Below are 19,990 nucleotides of genomic sequence, written 5' to 3' on the forward strand. Positions count from 1 at the left end.
ACTGAAATGGCACAAGTAACTGAGAGAGAAGGTATTGAGTCAGTCATAAAGGCTAGAAAACTTACATACTTGGAGCTTCAGTTTTAGTCTTCTCTTTCACTGCAAGAATGCGGAATACCAGAAAGTTAATGACTGCCTGGCACACAGCATTATGGTATTATGACAACAATCTGGGGAATTCAAACAGATTGTGAAGGATTTCATGTGAAACAAATTATATTAAAGAAGATTCTTTAATGAAATATAATTTTTGAGTCATGGAGTACATCAAGTAATTTTGAGGGGAATCTTCAGGGCACATCAGGCATTTCTTTATATTGTTCCTCACTGCATGCCTCAAGAGGTGCCAAGGTAGTTTTATCCTTATACAAATTGAATTTTAGTTTCTTTGCTGAAATCATCAGAAAAGGCACCTACTTGGAGATGATTTCTTATCCTAAGCAAACTCTCAGCCACAGCTTCTTTCAAGTAAGGCCTATTAATTCAGAAAATGGTTTCAACTGACCCACATAACAGTGAACAAGTAGTGAGATTCCACTAATAATATCCCAGTCCCTTGCCTTTTTCCCAGTGTCATTTTCAAACCAACCTTGCCATGTTTGTACCTTTCTACAACACTGCAACCTGAACTGGATAAATCAACCCTTCACAAGTAGGAGTTCCTTTTTCCGCTTCATACAGACTCTAATGTGGCATTGAAAAACAGTATATGCTTTGAAAATAGATTCAAAATGGGTTTTAATTTATTTTTCACTTGTATTTTTGTTTTTCTCAAATCTGAGTATCACTGATTTGCAATCACCATAAGAGAGCTGACATATGTAATTCTTGTTTCATCTTGTTGCAATACAGATATAGGATATTGATTAGAAAGTACAGTTCATCAATGAAACACTTTAATTTTCCAAAGTTAACTTACCTTGAAGTTATGGGGCAGAAAGAAAGCAACATAGGTTAAATGTGTTACACAGAAAATCTAACAATGACCAGAATGCAGTTTTAGAGACATGGAGGTTTAGAGATGTGGAATTCTTAGATCTCTCCAAAGTAATTTCAGCAGAATCAGAAACAAATCTGACATGATGCAGCATGAACACTGCAATGATCTCATGATTCATTTTCATCGGGGAAGGGTTAAGATTGAAACGTGCTGCCTGTTAAACTTTCCAGAAGAGAACTTGGAGGATCTTAGTTCTTAAAAATGCCATCAGATAAACCATGTCACTCATGTGATGCATGCAAAACCACTGTCTGCTAAAGCTCCAAACATGAGCAATTAACAAAGGTTTCCAAAGGCTCTTCAGTCACTGAATGAAGATTCACTATCAGAAATGTCTTCTGCTTTGCCATCGTCTCCCCAGGCAGGCACAGGGGCATCTGGGGTCCTGCAGGCAACAAAAACATTCTGTGTTGTATATCGAGCTGAGAACACAAGCAGCTCAGCACGTAACACCACTGTCCTTGCATGACAACTACAAGCACTTTATTGCCACAACATTTAACACATTAGCTGTTTATGGTTCACAAACTCACACCTAAGTGGTTGCTTCACCTACAACTGAAAAGCAAATACTAAAAACTTTAACTCACTCGACATCAAAACTCTGTAGACACCAGTGTGAATGCATGCCTTTGATGCCATCAGAAATGATGACAGATCATTAAGAAGTGGTAAACACTTGTAGAAAGAGTTGAAAGCAGGCAATGATGATTAATTCAATTTTTTTTCAATCTTCAGAGGTTCTAGGGCTGAAAGGAACATTCTGTACACCACTGAGCAGTGTAAATAGCACATGAAAAAAATAAGACAGGAAATGAACAATATTGTATCCAACTAAAACTACAGGGATAATTTAGTGAAGCAAAAGAGAATTAGTCAGAGTGGAATTTGGCTAGAACATTGGGTTAAATTTGACATGCAAGAGCAGCCATGGGATTTTTATTGACTACAAATGATTAGACCTCTTGTATTTAGTTTCAAAGAGAGTATTTAGGATGGTTCTTAACATTGTGGCAAAATGTTTGCTTGGGGAATCTATTGGAAATGAAGGTGAGAGAAGCAAGCTATCTAAAACCTAACTAACATTACTGCCTGAAGATACTGGCTCTCCACGCACTCTCCCTCCTAAGTATGTAATGAATTTGACATAACAAGCAACACAGAGCCTGATAAAGGCTGAAAACAAGGTATAAAATACACACATAATTATACTTGGGGGAAAATGATATTCAGAGAAACTCACTTCCTATATGACAGTTAACATCTCTTGGATAAAATACTGCATTTTAAACTAAGTTGACAGTTGTGTGATAAATTTGGGGTAAAAATTCGTGTATGAAATAATAATAATCGGATGTATAATAAGAACAATGTTAATAAAATGTAAAATCCAGTAGGAAGCAAATCTTTCCTCCCTGCCTGCACGGCTTCAGTTGCGAAACAGGACAAGGATCATCAGACTGAACAAAGACGCTAGCCAGCCCCGATAAGAATCACTTCCTCGCCAATGCAAGGAGAATTCCTTCTTGACGACGACGCAGATTTCATCAACGCCCTGGCACGATATGCAAACTGAAATCAACATAAGACTGACCTGTATAATTGGCATAAGAAAGAACCTTCCCGGAATGGATTAACGGGACTTGACAAGATCTGGGAAGGCCATCGAAAAGAAATTTGGACTATTCAGCCCACCCTGTACACCTGGACTGCCTAAGGGCAGAAAAATCCTATAAAACGGTGGACTGAGAACTGCACGGCGTGGATTTGGGCGTCTTGTACCCTGGTGTGCGGACCCCTATCCACCCGGCGCGGGGCTGCTATTTTCCTATTTTGTGGTTTTCTCATTTTGCTGATGTTCGATATTGTGTTATTAATAAATTGTCTTTTTATTAATCTGATATTTGCCATTGCATTTATAACAGTTGTATTAATCATCCTGTTCTTATTTATCTTGAATTTCTTTTCCAACATTAGTTCTGTTTAGTGTAATTTCTCTGTTGGGAATCCCTAAGGTAACTTTAAAGTGTTTCTAAACATTTTTGGTGCAAAGATGAGAAGTGTGTTAAAGAACTGCAGGAGAGCCTTCTCCCTCCCCCCTCCACACCTCTAAAACAAATGAAGAAAGCATTTGCTTTCTCATGCAAATACCACTTCACAATATTATTCATTGTTTCCGTGGTAACGACAAAACAGAAGAGCTGTGCAAAGACATGTGATCTGGAGAGACCAGTGCAAAACCTCTCATTTATTAAGAAGAGGAAGATGGTGCTGAATTCCTTTAGTTCATGAGAGCAGGACAAATTCTTCTGGAACTGAAGACAAGCAAGAGAGGAAACAAACAAAACTTAAAGATAGGTAAATTGGGAGCTTGATAGAACAGGCAGTTAGCAAATGCTGTGAAAAGCTGAGAAAGGAGCAAAAACCGAGGTGCAAAAGCCAAGAGGAGAGTGTAGAAACAATATTGTATCATTAGAATTAGCACACCTACAGCCACAAATAACCCATGCTCAGCCAATGGCAAGGAGATGGGGGAGTCTGCAGTAAGTGACTGGGCACACAGCCCAGTTATGTGTACACTTTCCTAATTTTCTCTGGGACTGAGTGAGCAGACCTAAGGAAACTGAAGATCCAAGAAATGCAGCGTGAATGGCAAGATACATATAGAAGAAGAAGCCTATAATATCAAGACAAGAATGCAGGAATATTGAAAGGTCACCTCTGGTACCTTAATATGTTCCACATTATGCACCTTGCCAAATAATTAGCTTTCTTTAATCAGTTTTCAAACCAGTAACATTTCAAAGAAAATCTGACTAAGCATTACTGTTGCACAGATCTTTGAGGATGGATTTTGAGATCTAATCCCAAACATAGCCTGTGAGCCTCAATCCACAGTAATAATGTTTCTGTCTAAATGCAAAATAGACAATCCAAAAGCAGGCAGTTTTTTAAAAATAGCTTTTGAAATTTTAACCTATTATTTTTTGGTTTATTTACTGTTGGAGTCCAGGGCATCCCTCTGGGCACCCTGGAAAGTCACAGACCTCGGTAGAGAGGCCTGGGACCCAAGAAAGAGGGTCTAGGGTCTGTGCAGGGGGGTTTGCCTGGCACAGAGCCCAGAAAGACACAGTCTTTGATTTTGGTCAATGAGAAAAACATCCAACAGAGAGAAGAATTGCAAGTCACAAAGGTGTTACTGAGAGTAGTGTAGTTTATCACTGTGTAGAAGATTTTGTAGTTTTGGATTTTTAGAATGTAGATGCAAAGGGACAAGATGGAGATTTTAGGGCGGTGCCCTGGGTTCTTCTTCTTCTCCCTTGGCATCCATCTTCTGCAGTGACGTGGGCACAAAGTAGTTTCAGTGGATTGGGTCAAAGTAGAAATGACCCTGTTAGTATAGGTGATAGACACTGGCATAGAATTGTAATAACGGGTACGTAGTTATGTGTATAAGAGGTAGCAACCTCCCATCACGGGGGGCAGTCACCTCGTGTCTGAGCTGCTGTGAACATCTTGGCCAGACACAGGGAGAATCACATCGTGTCCGAGCTGCTGTGAACATCTTGGCCGGACACAGAGAATTGTAAGATAAGAACTAATAAACAACACGAGAAACCACAAAAACCAAGACCTTGAGACTCCTCATCATTCTTGTGCCGTACCAGATTCAGCACAAAGTCAGACCCTAAATCCTTCAGAGGTCAGGAGGGAAAAACACCCCCTTGAGCCCACACGAACCACCAGCCTTTGAAATCTCGGGTGAGAAAGAACCAATTAAACCCGAGAATTTACTATAAAAATCTGCAAAAATATGAAGAAGTAACAGCATTTATAGAAAGATATGTATTTGAAAGCACAGCAAAAAATACAATACATTTAACACACATATAGAAAACCCATATTTGCTAAACCTATCTCCAACTTGCATAGGGTCTTTTCTTTATTTCTCATTCAATGAGTTAAAAAAGATACCTGAGGAATAACTACTTTAGGCTTAGCTAGACAAGGAAATAGCTAAAGTGACTAATCATATGATGATACTTCAGGTTTATTTTATTTAACAAGTAGCTAGTTTCAGAATAAGCCTTTACAGAATGTAAAAAGGCTTCACTGGAAAGGAAAAATAGACTTTTTAACCCCTGACAGCTTCTGAAAAGAATGGAAAAATACTTCAAACATTTTGGTCTCTATAATGTAAGAATGAAAGTTAATATTTTCATCAGTTTAACAAATTCTCTGAAATAATACAGTAGAACTAAATTAAATGTCAACTGTAAAATAAGAATAAAATAAGAATAAAATTAATGGTCAGATAAGAAGCTTTGAAAATTACTATCTATTCTTAGTAGTCTTCACATCAGGTTAACTCAATCAACAGCCAAAATTTTCAACTGCTGACTTCAATTTATACTATAAATTTTGAAGTAAAGTTGTACACTCCATTTACTGAGAGAATCTGGAAACAACTGTGTTGTTCCTCATGCATCCAGGAGATTAAGATTGAGTTTGCTCTTACTACTCTAAAATAATGACATTTTTTTATGGGAGTGTTGAATGCAAGTATCTCGGAAAAACCTCACAGTCTAAAACAGGGCAGTAAAAATGGCTAGTGACCTTTTATTTGAGTCCTCATTGCCAAATGCACATTGTCAAATGCTAGTTTGTCACTGCTATAGTTCACACCACCTTGAATAACCTTTTCTAAGCACGTTTTTCCAAGTTTTTTAAACACACAGTTGTATTGCAGCTCTACTGGGAGTCACAAATTACTCACTCGAGAAGATCTGGATTTAGCCCCTCAGAAATCATTTTGTTTCGTATTGCCATTACAGGAACACCCTGTGTAGCAGGAGGAAGAAAATTATGAATAATATATAACTACTTGACACAAACAGGTGAGTTCAATAACACAGGTACTTTTAAACTACATTTTCATATAAATTTATGCATGTCACTTCTCAAACAACAGCATGGAACAATAATCTCAGTTGCCATCAGTATGAATATAGAAGCAAGAAATTACTGAGATTAAAGGGCCTTTTAATCCATTTTATATTTATGTCAAAACATCTAGAAAAATTTGCAGGGAGAGAATCAAGACTGGATAGATATATTTGCAATTCATGCAGACAAAATCATGAAACTGAAATTATCTGTATGGGTAAGAATGTGGAGAAAGCACAAAGTAGCACAAAGACAGAAGAGAAGTTGTGCTAGGAAAGACCTGGGCATGCTGAAGGTATACCCAAGAGAGACAGGAAAACCAGGGAAGTACATCTGCTACCACTCCAGAAAGATCTCTTTAGGCAGTGCTAAAAACTAGAGAAGCCTAGAAGTCATGGAGAAGAAGGCACACAGGACATGAGAACAGAAGCACAATTTAAAAGTGACTTCTCTGAATACAACTGCTTGTGTAGTCAGGCTTGAATCTTCTGCGACCTGTGCACAGATTTCAGCCTACTATGTACATATTAAAAAAAATCCTCCCCTTCACTGCAAGTCCTTCCACAGTTTCTGCATTTTATTCATCAACACCTAAACATCCTCTTATCTTGGATCACATAACCAAGACCCAGGTCCTGTCATGAAATATATTCCAACAAATTGCTCCTATGTTTCCACTAGACTTGCTCAAAGGCAACTTGCTGCTTTGCCATCTCCTTTTGGGAACCATCAGAAATACCATCTGGATCACTCCATGCCAATATAGAATATGTGAAAAAAAACCACCCCAAACCAAACAAGGATACAATTTCTGATTCAAAAAGGACAAAGCTACTGGTAGTCCAAGAAATTCTAAATGAAAAGTGGTGTATTACTAGTATCTTTTGTCCAAAAGCAAGTAAAATAGTGCTAAAATAAAGGGCAGCTATGACTAATGTTCAAGAGAAAGATCTCATTCTAGTGACAGTTCCATAGTAAGAATCACAATCAAGGCTTGTGCATGAGCACTGTGGAACAGCACACACAGAAGTACATAGTTCTAGCCATCTATCAGGCATAATATCAAAAGAGGTCACTCAGATAGTTGCAACGTAATAGCTTGAAATAAAAGAACATCTCAGAACATCTCAGTATTTCACAACTAATGCTCATTACAAAGGTATTTTCAATATTTATTTGATGGTTTAAAAATTCAGTTATTCTAGTATAGATTTGGACACCAGGGATTGTTGTCTACACACCATCTTGTACTAATGCTTTTTCCCTGCTTGACAGCTCTTAGGGTACTTTTCCCTACCTCAGAAGTCACTGATGAGTTGTTTATATGTCAACTCAAACCAGGTGAAAACAGAATTGAGTCGGATCAGGCAAAGCAGAATTCATATTTGATTTAATCATAGGGAACTTGGTATAGGACTTCTAAGAATGGGTTGTTTCTATGTTCACACTTGGAGTATGTTTTATTCCAACATTGTGTGCATTAAAATTCATGAGAAAAAATCCTCTCAGTACCCTCATATATCATAGATTCACAAAACTAATCTGAAGTTTAATCAAAATACCTTTTTAGGCTTCTTATCTGAAGGGAAACAATTAAGATTGTACCTGTATCTGTTTATAATACAATCAGGGCATTACAATTACTTTACCTTTCATACTTTCCTAAATTTTAATCTGCAAATATGGTACTGCTTTTGTATGATTTCTTGGAATATTGTTGTAAATTTTAAAAAGTAAGAATTTAGTATCATCAACTGCACTCCACCAAAATGAGTTTGTCACAATTTCATGGAAGAGCTACTTTTACTGTAGAATGGTGATCTTTTATACTACAAACATTGTGAGGAATAAATAAATTATCAGTTCAAACAAATCTTCAGCTAGCAACTTAATTTGGGCAAATAAATGACACTAACTGAAATACTTGACCGGACAAGGAGACAAATTTGGGAAATACAAAAACACACATTCATTTGTAGTATGTTAGTTTGACTTTCCTACCACACTGTTTACAACTGGCAGAGGAGTCACCAGGAACTGCCAGTACACAGGAGAAATGTGGAAAGTGAAATCTCATTCCTCTAGCAGTCACAAAAAAAACAAACCCAAAAAAACCCAATCAGAGTAATCAGACCATCCAGCACTTTCAAATCCACTTTGAAGTCTGGCATTAAATCAATACAGCAACATTCCAGTACAGTATTCCACTCTCTGCTACTATCTCACTGCTAGGTTTTCCAAATGGTTTGTAATAAGCTACCCATAAAGTGCCAACTTGTGATTCAAGTGAAAAATAAAGTTTGGAACGTCATTCAAGGGATGAAGCATACCAACTGTAATAATTTCTCTGAAGACTGAGTAAAATCATGAAGTTAGTTTTAACATAAGCAACATTTTATTAATACCATGACAGTCATACTTTCCAGAATTATAATACATATTTTAGAGGAAAATTTCCACTGAAAAATTGAAAATAAATTGAAATTAACTCTTTGTTTTCAATCTCATTTTTACGTTTGTGGATGTGACGCGACCTCTTAAAAATATCACAAATAGTCTCCCACTGACCTTCTCATTCCTTCATTAGATTTCACGCTTCTTAATGTTGCGATTACAGTAATTTATTTCCTATTTATCTCTAGCATAGACCACAGATAAAGATGTAAACAAAACCTGCATCATGAATAATGGGAAACTGGAGTGGAACCAGATAGTGAAGCAATCCTTGTATCTCTATTTTGGTCCTTACAGAAACATCAAATATTCTCGTTCTGGACTATACTTGCAAAGCTGTATTTTGTACCCTATAGTAGAATCAGACAGTAATCAGTGTGGATGCAGGGAATGACTCCAGTTTGCCAGGACAACTCCACCTGCAGTGGTATCTTCTGTGCCTCTGGCTAATACCACTTTGCATTTACACATTTCACACCTTCAGTTTACAAGTCTACCAGCATAATTTTGTAGAAAAATCTTGCCAGAAGCTGTCTGAGGAAATATATTACATTAATTTGTAATTAATTATTAGAGAAGATAAGCTAGAATATTGTGATGTTATCCTACCTTAAAGATTACTGTTGTAATGCATGTTTTCAGACATTTAAGGTTCACTTACAGCTGTGTGGTTCATTCCACCAAAAAGTAACATCCTAGTCAAAAAATGACACGAGAACTGACTTACCACTTGTACCATTTTGAGGTATCTGGCATATCTTGGATCCTTGGCCACAGTTGTGACATTTTCTGTCACTGCCTCTGTTTTCTGTAACCTTTCTTCTTGTGTATTGTTCTGCTGTATGTGAAGAACAAGCCCTTTAATGGTTAGGTGTACACACTACAGCCATGGATTCCAATCCATAAACCCAGGTATTTTAGGGTAAAGTGCAACTCTTCTTCATCAAGATTATTCTGATCTACACTCACAAATTTAGAGGTTTCCTAGATGTATGAAATCACAAAATCCAGCTATTTTGTTGTTCACTTTCTATTTTCACTTTCTACTTTTAGATACAATTTTAAGTTATTAAACAATACATAAAAAAAAAAAGCCCCTAATAACCTTGTTAAGTTGTATTTAATGAATAACACAGTACTAAATGTAAATGGTCTTTTTATAAAAAATATTTATAAGGAGTATATCAATGAATATCCTCCAAAGCCTTTTTTCCTCAAACTATTTGATTCCCTGACAAAGGTTTCACCCCTTCATACAGATCATGTAACTTCTAAACTATACTTTTGAGTATAAATAATTACATAAAGGATAATGTAATGAAATCAAAGATTCCTTGAAAGTATTTAATTTAAATAAAATCAAAATTGACAAGAAGTTCTAGTACTATTAAAAGAACTCAGAAAATTGTATTTTTTCTACAAAATTAATCACTTGAAAGCAGCATTGGGAACATCCTTTCTTAAATATATGAACTTTATATACTTAAATATGCTTTATACACTTTAGTATCTGAGAGGAGGAACATTTTAAAGAAAATGAACTCATGGTGAGTCATTCTCTAACATGGCTGGAACACTAAATGCTGTCCAGTGTCTCTCCTCCTGCTGCCTACAAATCAGAGTTACAATCTTTGACAGGCAGAGTGCTCCAGCTGCTGCTTCTCTACAGCACCTTCCAACAAATAACAGAATGAGCAGAGATCAGAACTGAGGATTCAATGAGAAGAAAATGTAAGAGGAAACTGGGAAAAGAACTCCATCTACAAATGGGCCAGAAAGCCTCACTTAGTTAAATGGTGATCACGGGATTTAAATGTCTGGGTTAAAAAATTAATTAACCACACACATTACACTCCCCCAAATGACAAAAAGTTAGTTGCAGGGATAGTATCTTAATCCTGATGGCTTGTAAGAAGCTGGCATTTTCTGTACATGGAGGATAATATACAGAAAACCTTCAATGTAATAAACTCTAGAATAAAGCATGCTAGAAATTCCAATTTGAGCTAAAAGCTCACATTCTGAAGAAAGAAGAAAAGCATTGCAATGATGTGATTTGAACTATTATTTTTATTCATGACCTTCCCAGCCCCCTGATGTAATTCATGTTCATATTTTTAGTGTGATTGAAGAAGAGGAAGGAGAAATTTAGCATTAGATTTGAGTTAGCTCTAATTATTTAAGTCACATGGTTAGGAAAGGGTATAGCTTTTTTTTGTTTTAAGTCACTTGTTCAAACAGTGCCAAGAGAGAAAAGGCTAGTCTTAAGACTTTTACATTTGATTGCTCACTTCCAATGGACTTCCTTCTTCTACTTCAAATTTCATTAAAAACTTGACCTGGAGAGCTCTATTCCTTCAAGGTATGAATTATGCTTCATTACTTACTCCAGACTGAGGTGATCCAGCTGTATGTTGGTCTGCTGCAGCCTGTGCCACAGGACCGTTTGTAACACTGTTTACATTTGCACTGGATACTTCAAATTTGACATCTTCTAAGCCAGGAATTGAGGATAACTGAATGCAAAAAACATCATCAAATAAGCAATAAGAACTTCCTAAGACTACATGTACAAGAAAATCTGCAGCACACTGCTTACCACTTATTGTCCAGGTACATTTTTCATTAGTAAAACTGTAACTCTTTGCCCCTAGTTTTGGCATTTTGATTGGGGGAAAAAAAAATCTTTCCATTCAGCTGCCTGCTACAATAAAAACTTTCACTGTTAACACAGGGTTGCAGAGCAGGAAAGGCTTCCACACCTTCCTAGCATTTTGCTACTGCACTTATCAGCTACATGAGAGCCATGCAATCTCTGCTACCTCCCCTACAGTGAAAGAAATCATGGCAAGAACAGCTCTATCACCTAACAGATGGGAGACTGGTTACAAATTTTTCAATTTTTTACATCTTTCACTTTTTTTAAGGAAATGCTGTGAGTGGATATTAAACACACCACAAATCTATTTGAAGGAAATTCTATATAATGTGATTATGAAGAATTCTGCAAAAATCATCAATTAGGATAATTCCTCAATGTTTTGAAATAAATAAGAGTTAGTAAGCTCTGTTTGTATTATTGTACTACCTTTTCCCCACAAAAATTTCCCTGATATTGTGTTCATCATTACTGAAAGGAGAACTTCTTAAAATTTTATAGTGGTCAAAGTTTTATAGTAGTCATTTTTTATATTGACTTTGGGAATTTGTTGTTTTTTTCTTCTAGTAAATGATATACTATATTCCTATATAAGACCACAGATTATATCCTTTTGTCATTTCTGCTAAAGAAGATAAACACATTTACATTAGCTTTGATCCAGTTCAGGCCACATTTCAGTATCAAAGATTTACAAGGCTTCTATCTAGTTGCTTATTTCAGCTGAAGTTCTTACAGTCCAGTAACATACAAAGATACTTTTGTTTTAAAAAGAGGGTAAGAATTTCGTTATTAGAGTCTATATGGCAAAAAGTTCTCCTTTCCTGTTCCACATGCTTAACAAACTCGATTTTTCCACTAGGTACTGTTGGTTCCTTTCTTCTGTATCAACTACATATTCAAATGTTACACAGTGTAAGCAGCAAGGCATGCAAAGAGAAAATTTTTGACATCAGGATTTTATATTAGCTCCTTCAAATTATTATGAAAACTTACTTGCTCAATTCAGAGTGTAAAAAGGAAAGTACTTCACATAATCTAAGAGGCTGTCACTGTTAGAAGATGAAGTCTATATCCATACAAACCTTTGCATCCAGAATATTAAGTGTGGTTTCAATTTGTTGGATACGGAGAGAGAGTGCTGACAATTTCTATAACAGAAAACAATTAGGATGTGAAAACACTCCGCTATGCACTTGGATATATAAAACAGTTTTCATCTAGTTAAAAAAAAAATCACTTTTGTCTTCTCCCTGCTGAAGGCACAGTACAGTAAATAAGATTATCGCATTATGAAATAAATGAAGCAATGAAAACTCTTTTTAGTACAGTAGCTACAGTGTACAAATTTTAAATAATTTTACTCTGCAGTTGGTTTTCCCATATAATGAGAGAACTGAAGAGAGACTATGTGCAAAAGAAAGCCAGAGTAAATAGGGCATTACTGTGGACAGCTGGAGAATAATGGTAGACATTGTACTCTCTGTTAACAGAAGATCTCTCTTCATAGCTTTTTTCAAATGTGGAAGATGAAAAGTGTTGGTGTGTGTGTACGTAACTGAGCAAATACAAAGAGAAAATCTGATAATTAATACGGTAGGTGATTCAAAGTCAAAATCCACAATGAATCAAAACTAAACAGATACTTTATATACTCCAAGTGCACCTCAATCAAATTTTGACTTTTTTTAAAAAACAACTTAAGTTTTTCTAAATTACTCCATTAGAACTGCTAGTCTTTTAACTAATCACTACCATACTCCACCAGACCTGTCCAAGTGAAGTTGGCTAGAGTGCTGGCTGGCAGATATGCACCATTCTGACAGCCTTCTGGCACCTTGGCAAGATTCTGCCTGGCTCTGAAGCAGAACTTTAACACCCTAAGAAAATGGCAGTTCTGCCAATACGCTAGAAAAAGTAGAAGACTGACAGGAGTTAGTCTTTTTGGATAGTGCACTGACTTGTTTACAGATAGTCCTTTGTTCATGAAGAGGAGTCAGTTCCTATTGGAAGGAACTATGTGTCCTACGTTTAACTGGATAAGGGGGAGGAAACGTACAAAAGACAATTATGCAATTTTATGTGTCTATCTGACTAGACGAGAGCCAATAAATTTAGACTTAAGGATGGTGTCAACCCTGATTTTGAGTTTCTTGGCTTCTGTTGACTTACACTGCAGATGTGGTGATGTTTTTAATGTGACCTTTCACATTAAAAACACTTCTGTACTTCATGAATACAAAAAACTTCTGAAGGAGTATATAAAGCAACTATTTAGTCTCTTGGGTAACAACACATTTTGGTTAACTAATAACTGTTTTATTAGGCAGACTTCACAGCACTCCTGCATGCTCAAGGGGGCTTTAAATATACATGTTCTGATTCCCAGAGGGTCTGTGGAAGAGGGAATACTGAGATCAGGTGACAACTGCATTTTTGGACAACTGACAACAGCATCATCAGGCAGTTACACTGTCCCACCTATCAAGTTAGAAGAAGTTTAAAAACCTAGGAAAAATGGATTTTTTTTCCTCTGAAGCTCCATATATTCAAGTAGTAGCCAAATTTTATACTTGTCACGGGTCTCGCTCTAAACTTCACCAACAAATAACAGAATTTCTCAGATTACATGGCTTAGTCTAATTGGATTTGATTGCTGCCCTAGCTCAGCTGGCTAGAGCTGTATAGCATTCCTTGTTGAATAAACTAATGAAAAAATACAAAAAACCTCTAAAGACAAGAAGGTTACATTCAAAGCCACATTAGAAAACACCCTTTTTACAAGGAGGGCACTTGTCCTGTTCAGCAGACAATTCTGATCTTGTTGGTCTGGTGTATTTCCATTGACTCTAAAGTCATCAAATAAACTTACTAATCCTATGTATTTTTATTTTTCTCTCTTTTTACAGGAAACTGAAGTTAAAGGCTTCATGTTCCATATTAATCACTTGCCAAAATGTTCTTTTTTCAACTTAAAAACTATTTACATCAGTGCTTAGCATATCACTCTTTTAAATTAAAGGTGATAAATCTGAAAGTAAGTTTTGATGCACCACAAGAACATGGCATCCTTCTTTCATAACAAGATAAGAGCCAGATATGAAGCTGCTCAGAATAAATTCCCTCTATCAAAAAGTTCAAAGACAGTTCCAAATATGAAAGTTTAAGGAAACAGGACTGAGTGTGGCACAATCAGGAGTTCATGTGGATTCTTTGGGGAAAAATCTGTCTTAAGCACTTACTCAAGAGAAACTTTGAACAGAAAGCAGACTACATTTTTTGGTTTAAGCTATTAGTATTATTGCATCAAAAATATTTAAATGAATAGTTTTCATTTCTTGAATTTTTAAAATTGTATAAAGGGACAACTGGGAAAATATTAAACATACCTCTTCACAAACAGTAGAAAAGCGGTTGAGAAACTGCACTGTGTGAACCACGAACTGGTTTAGAAATGCTACAGTTCTTTTCTGCTGAATAGCTGGAACCTGCATTAAAAAATATAAAAAAATTGAGTTATACATCAATATCAATTTTCACATTTGGATTGAAATAGCTGTTAAAAAGGCACATTTTTTTAGAAAAAGTTATTTGGAAATCTGTCTTAAGTGTGCCTGCTATGAATGCATACATACACAAACCATTTTCTAATACACATATGCATTCATACAAATCTCTTGCCACTAAAAATCTACTAACATGACAGCTGAGAATTTACAGGACACATAGAAAAGGCAACAAAACCCAAGAAATAAAGGATTGTTATCTTAAAGAAAACACTTTTAGATGAAATTGTGAATATTCCTGAAAATCAGTGTTAATGTTTTTTAAAAACAGTGAAGAAATTACAATCTTTCCTTCTGGAGTTTAAGAAGGAACAGCAAACTTGGCCAGCCATACTAATACTCAGTTACAACTACCACCATGGCGAAAAGTGAAGCGCAGTGATGTTGCTGTCTAAGTATTTAGTGGCTACCCTACTGGTTCTCATTTGCAAGTTCAGACTACCTACCAAAAATTATCTGCCAAATCAGTTTCGATGCTCATATATTTTTCAAACTAAAATATAGACTCTTATGTTTGCCAAAAAGAATGGTGGCCATACTGTAATCCAGAGTTGGCAATTTTATTTTAAACCATTACAGAAGACTGGAATCAGGAACTTTCACACAAAAGTTTATGGATAAAATTTTAGTGACTCAGGGTTAATAACCTTGGACAACTGCTTTAAGTCTTAACCTTCACAGAGAAAATTAGCCTATGAAACTGGCATTGATTTAAGTAGATTTACAAGGAATATTATTACTAGCCAAGATTCTGCTGCACTTTCGTTGTGACTACAGTGATTCTCTGGTCTCCACCTCTTCTTTAGTCGCTGATTTATCAGTGCATTCCATATACAATTCACTATGGCCATCTTAAAACCTCCTGAGTTTTTGTGAGATTTTTGTCGCTACTACCTCAAGCCTTCAGCCTTTGCATCTGTACAATAGCATCTGCTGAAGTTCAATTCTGTGGTTCAAAATTTGCCAAGCAGTGCGTACGCCCTTAGCAGAAATCTGTGGGGTGGCACAGAGCATGGAAGAATTACTGGGTCAATTGGAACTGTCCTGTCTTTATGCTCTGTATTGAGGAAACTAAGTTCAAAAAGAAAATTTCTGCAACATTAGAAGAAATGAATAAACAGCTTTGCACGGGATTTGCCTCCCAGATCGATGCTCGAAACGGCTTACTTTAAATACAACGTTATCACTGAACTTGAAGCAAAACGCCTCTGGAAAAAAGCTGGACACAGGTAAGGGCTAGATCCCGCTTGTTGCCGGATGCGAGGGCGGTACTGTCACCGCACGGGGAGCTCCCCTCGCCCACTGCCGCCGGGCCGGGCCGGGAGCCGGAGGGACGCAGGGTTCACCCAGCACCAGGGCCAGCGCAGCCGCCGCCGGGGAGGAGAAGCGGCAGCTCCGGAGCGCCGGGCGAGCGCAGCCCGTACCTTGGTGAGGTCAATGCCGGAGCCCACGATGGGCAGCCCGTCCTCGTCCATGCTCCCGGGGCGGGCGCGACGCCACTCTGCAGCTCGGCCCCGCTCCTCAGCCTCGGCCCGGAAACTAACCCCGAGCTCCGCGGGGCGGGGCGCCCTGCTGCCCCGCGCTTCCTCCTGGGAAATGCAGTCCCGGGTCGCAGCCCTCATGGCCGGCCGTGTCCCGGCGATAAACCCCGAGCCTCTCGGGGGCCTTCTTTGGCGTCTATTTTGCGGTGCAACTGATGACAGGCCGCTGAGGGGCCCCGCCATGCCAGTGGGGCTCACACTGACACCCAGCGCTCCACAGGCCTCAGGAACTGGCCTTGCATAGTGGTGTTTGGGAAGCGGTCAAATGTCAAGGAAATAATGAGAAAAGCCAATGAAGGAACTGTTTCTGTGCTCTTTCGCATAATTTGAGTGGGAGAGTGCCACACTTTGGATGTGTGGAGTAAAAATAAGCACTGAATAGCCCCGGGTTCTTCCAAACGAGACAAATTTGGGGTGATCGGGAGTCCCTGTTTACAGCAGTAAATCCAAATAGATTGTGGTGGATTTCCATATTTAGTGGAAATTCTCCACGGTTACATCTAAATACTGCTGCATTTAATAAACCCTCCTAAATTCAGCGCAGTTAAGAGACCGTCATAGTCTGAGGCTGTCAGGTGGAAACTTCTCTTGCTGTGAGATCAATAAAGACACACTAACTACTGTAATACTTTGACGGTTAGACCCTAAATGTACTATGCTAATTTTGGCTTAAAATTTACCAAAATTCTCAGTTTACTTCCAAATCATTACAGTTCGCTAGAGCATTCTACAAATCCATATACAGAATCAGTGGTGGCTATATACAGAGCACTTAGTTCTGTTCTTCAAGTTGCCATTAAATTCTCATTTATTTACTGTAATTTCTTTTTTTTGACTTTATTACTTTGACAATGTATTTATTACTAATCTGCTGTCATATACACATCATTATTACTCTCTAAGACAGCATAGCAAAGCTTTTTGTCCATACTAATTGAATATTGAACAACTTGTGATTCATAATCTGCTTTGGAGCACTGACATGTTGACTCAATTTCTCACCTCTCCCAAAGGAAAAGCAGCAGGCTAACCTACAAAATTTAGTGGGTTTAGCTTTCAATTCCTAGCTTACAGGAGTTGTGCAAATTTGTGTTGGGCAACGAAGCTGTTTGTTTAACCTAAATAAGTTATTTTGCCACCTTAATTACCTTCAAATTCCAACTATATTCAAGAAAAATTAATCTAGTTTATCATGAAGTGTCTGTAATAGAATTTTTCCAGGCAATGGCACTGAAATTACTGAAGGTTAATGTATAGTAATATATAGTCAGATCTTATCTGAATGTCTTGGTCTGTAAAGCTGGATAAGAAATCTCCCAAGAATATGCTCTTCTGTGAACTTTCTGGTACTTCCTGCTTTTAATTTGCCCAAAAATACTGCCTAGAAAAGTGCAACACAGCCCTTTTTCAGCTGGAGTTAGGAAATGCAGGGTATGAAAAGTGAAAAACAGAGAACAGAAGAAAATTATCCAAAATTTCCAAATCCTCTTTAAAAAGTTTTAATTGAACTAGTTTGTTCAGCTGTAAATATAAATCACTGAACTCCCAAGGAGAGGATTTATGAAAAATAATTGAGTGATAACATCCAGATTTATCGTGCGTACAATTTGGAAATATATTTTTTACCAGCACCTATGCTAGATGATAAATGTCAGTCTGAGGAAGCCCTGTCATGTAGCTCCACCTTCCAGTGAAGGAAAAGAGGTTAAAGAGTGATTAAGAGTTACCAATGAACTTTGGTTGAACATTAGTATTTTGAAGATGTCAACTTTCCAGATGCTGAGGCTAACTTGGAGTGGAAGAGCCATGTGTACAGAAAACTGATCAGAGGTCTAGCTTCATCATTAGTAAAAAATACCTGACTTGTGATTACGGTACACAGAAAAGTAAAGGCAAGAACAAAGCATTGAAACTGATCCGCTCCATATATTGCACAGAATTAGAGCCTCGGGTCATCTGCAAAACAAAACTGCACAAGCTGAGAAAAACTGGCAAGTGCTACTGTAGCTTACAATGTTCATATGTGTGCTTATATACTGTTACAGATCCCAGGACACCACATTCAGGTTAGGATCAGCCCAGAACTCAAATAACTATATAACTGAGAGACACGTTAAACAGAAACAAAAAGCTGATCCAAAAAACTTCCAGACATGGTGTCACCTGAGCCTCCACAAGGGGCAATAGTTATTTTTAGTAAGGTGGTCCAATGAACAGCTGAAAAGATCAGTGTGGATTAACATTTGCTTGATTTCCCATGGAGTCTTCTAAATCCACGCTTGCAAAGGGTTATTTAGTAAAATTTTGTCTATGAAACTGATATTGCCCCAATGATTTTTCTCTACACTGAATTTAAGCAACAACCCCCCCAATCTCAGTAATCTCAGTGTGCCAGAATTTGCCAATCTCAATAATTGCAAGTGTACAAATCTTGCAAACAGTTCAGAGAATTATGAACCCTTCATAGTTAAATAGACTGAGAAATGCAAATGTTAGGTATTATGTAGGTTTCTTAAAAAAAACCAAAAGAAAATGGAAACTAAATGATAAATGCATTGCAGTTCTCTGAAAATGGTTTGTTGAGTGTCAGTTTTCCAAGTAGTGTGCTAAGGCAACATGACATGATTAATAATTATTTTGTTCTGTACAAGAGCATAGAGAACATGCTACAAACATTAGCTGGTCTTTCTTATTTATTTATTTAAAATGTCCATATTACTTCTTTCCAGTATAAAATTAAGAGCCTTGAACTTGGCAAGATTATTCCCAGGTAAATAGTTTTAAGTAGTCTTTAAAAACGGAGTATGAAAAACAAACATCCTGGTTTCTAAATTAGCTATAGAACACAAGAATTTCTGCTCTTTGCCCTCTTGGGTCTTAAGCAATTCTGAACCAAAAAAGTCTCACTCAAGGGTGAGATCACCTGCACATACCTATTGCAAAATGCCCTTGTCTGAAAGGATCCTGAGTATAGTGGATATATTCTGCATAGGCAGGAGCTTTGTGAAGTTTGCTCTGAGGACAGAAAAACCCACATCTGTTTCAGTTTCACTACACACCCAAAGGATAACAGTGCTTCAGGCCAATCCTTCCTCCCAGACCCACCAAGGCTTTTAGCTGTAAATGAATTAAACCTCCCCTTAAGGCTGCTATCTCTGGTCAGACAATGGATACAAGTTAGAGCACCTTTATCTTGAAACATCTGCTTATTTTACAGTTTAGGCACACACCAGTCTACTGGAACTTAAAAGGAACTTTATATTCATTTTAGGTAAATTTTGGTGGCAGCTGGAAAGCAAAAGTTCTCAAGGATAAAGAATTATGAGAAATATAATATGGTCTTAGGTTTCAAAAAGTGACTCACTGATGTCCTCCTTCTGAACTGGTTTTGTGTGTCCCACATAAATAGGAACAAACAAACAAATATTTTAAAATCTAACTACAGCTAAAAAGGATGGCTACAATGCTAAAAAGGAGCTGTTACACTAGCTAAAACATGCTGACATCCCTTCACTTGCAAAAGCATGCAAAAAAGATACTTAAGATAGGAGGTATCTCTGTCTTCTTTTACTTCAGTTCTGGGTCTTGTATGGGAAAGAACAGGAAAAATATACTCCTAGAAAGCAGAATGCCTTTGATTTTCCTGTAAAGAGACTGGAAGTTAAAGGCTGTGAGCAGAAAAAAACCCTCACTATGCTGTTTGACAGGCTTGAAGTAAACCCCTCTGTCATCTTTAGAGAAATAAAAATGCTTCAAATTATCATTCTGATTTTACCATTAGCTTCTTCTCTAGTAGTGGTAACTAGTTTATTAAAAAACATCC

At 37.3% G+C, this 19,990-nt stretch overlaps 1 protein-coding gene across 5 annotated transcripts; it reads right to left on the reverse strand.

The window, feature by feature from the left end:
- Positions 1 to 721: 721 nt before the first annotated feature.
- Positions 722 to 16,171, reverse strand: WASHC3 (WASH complex subunit 3). 5 transcript variants are annotated; one of them, XM_083859891.1, is made up of 7 exons: positions 16,051 to 16,171; positions 14,450 to 14,548; positions 12,146 to 12,211; positions 10,789 to 10,917; positions 9,129 to 9,236; positions 5,778 to 5,842; positions 722 to 1,385 (listed from the first exon to the last, which is right to left on the reverse strand). In XM_083859891.1, the coding sequence occupies exons 1-7, from the start codon at positions 16,099 to 16,101 to the stop codon at positions 1,301 to 1,303; spliced, it is 603 nt and encodes a 200-aa protein (XP_083716017.1). In that variant the 5' UTR covers positions 16,102 to 16,171; the 3' UTR covers positions 722 to 1,300. The 5 variants fall into 5 exon arrangements, with proteins under 5 accessions (XP_083716017.1, XP_083716016.1, XP_083716020.1 ...); XM_083859890.1 differs by having other exon boundaries at positions 9,129 to 9,239; XM_083859894.1 differs by lacking the exon at positions 10,789 to 10,917.
- Between the last annotated feature and the right edge of the window lie 3,819 nt (positions 16,172 to 19,990).

Source organism: Zosterops lateralis (genome assembly GCF_965231275.1).
Source record: "Zosterops lateralis genome assembly, chromosome: 4".
NCBI lineage: Eukaryota > Metazoa > Chordata > Aves > Passeriformes > Zosteropidae > Zosterops > Zosterops lateralis.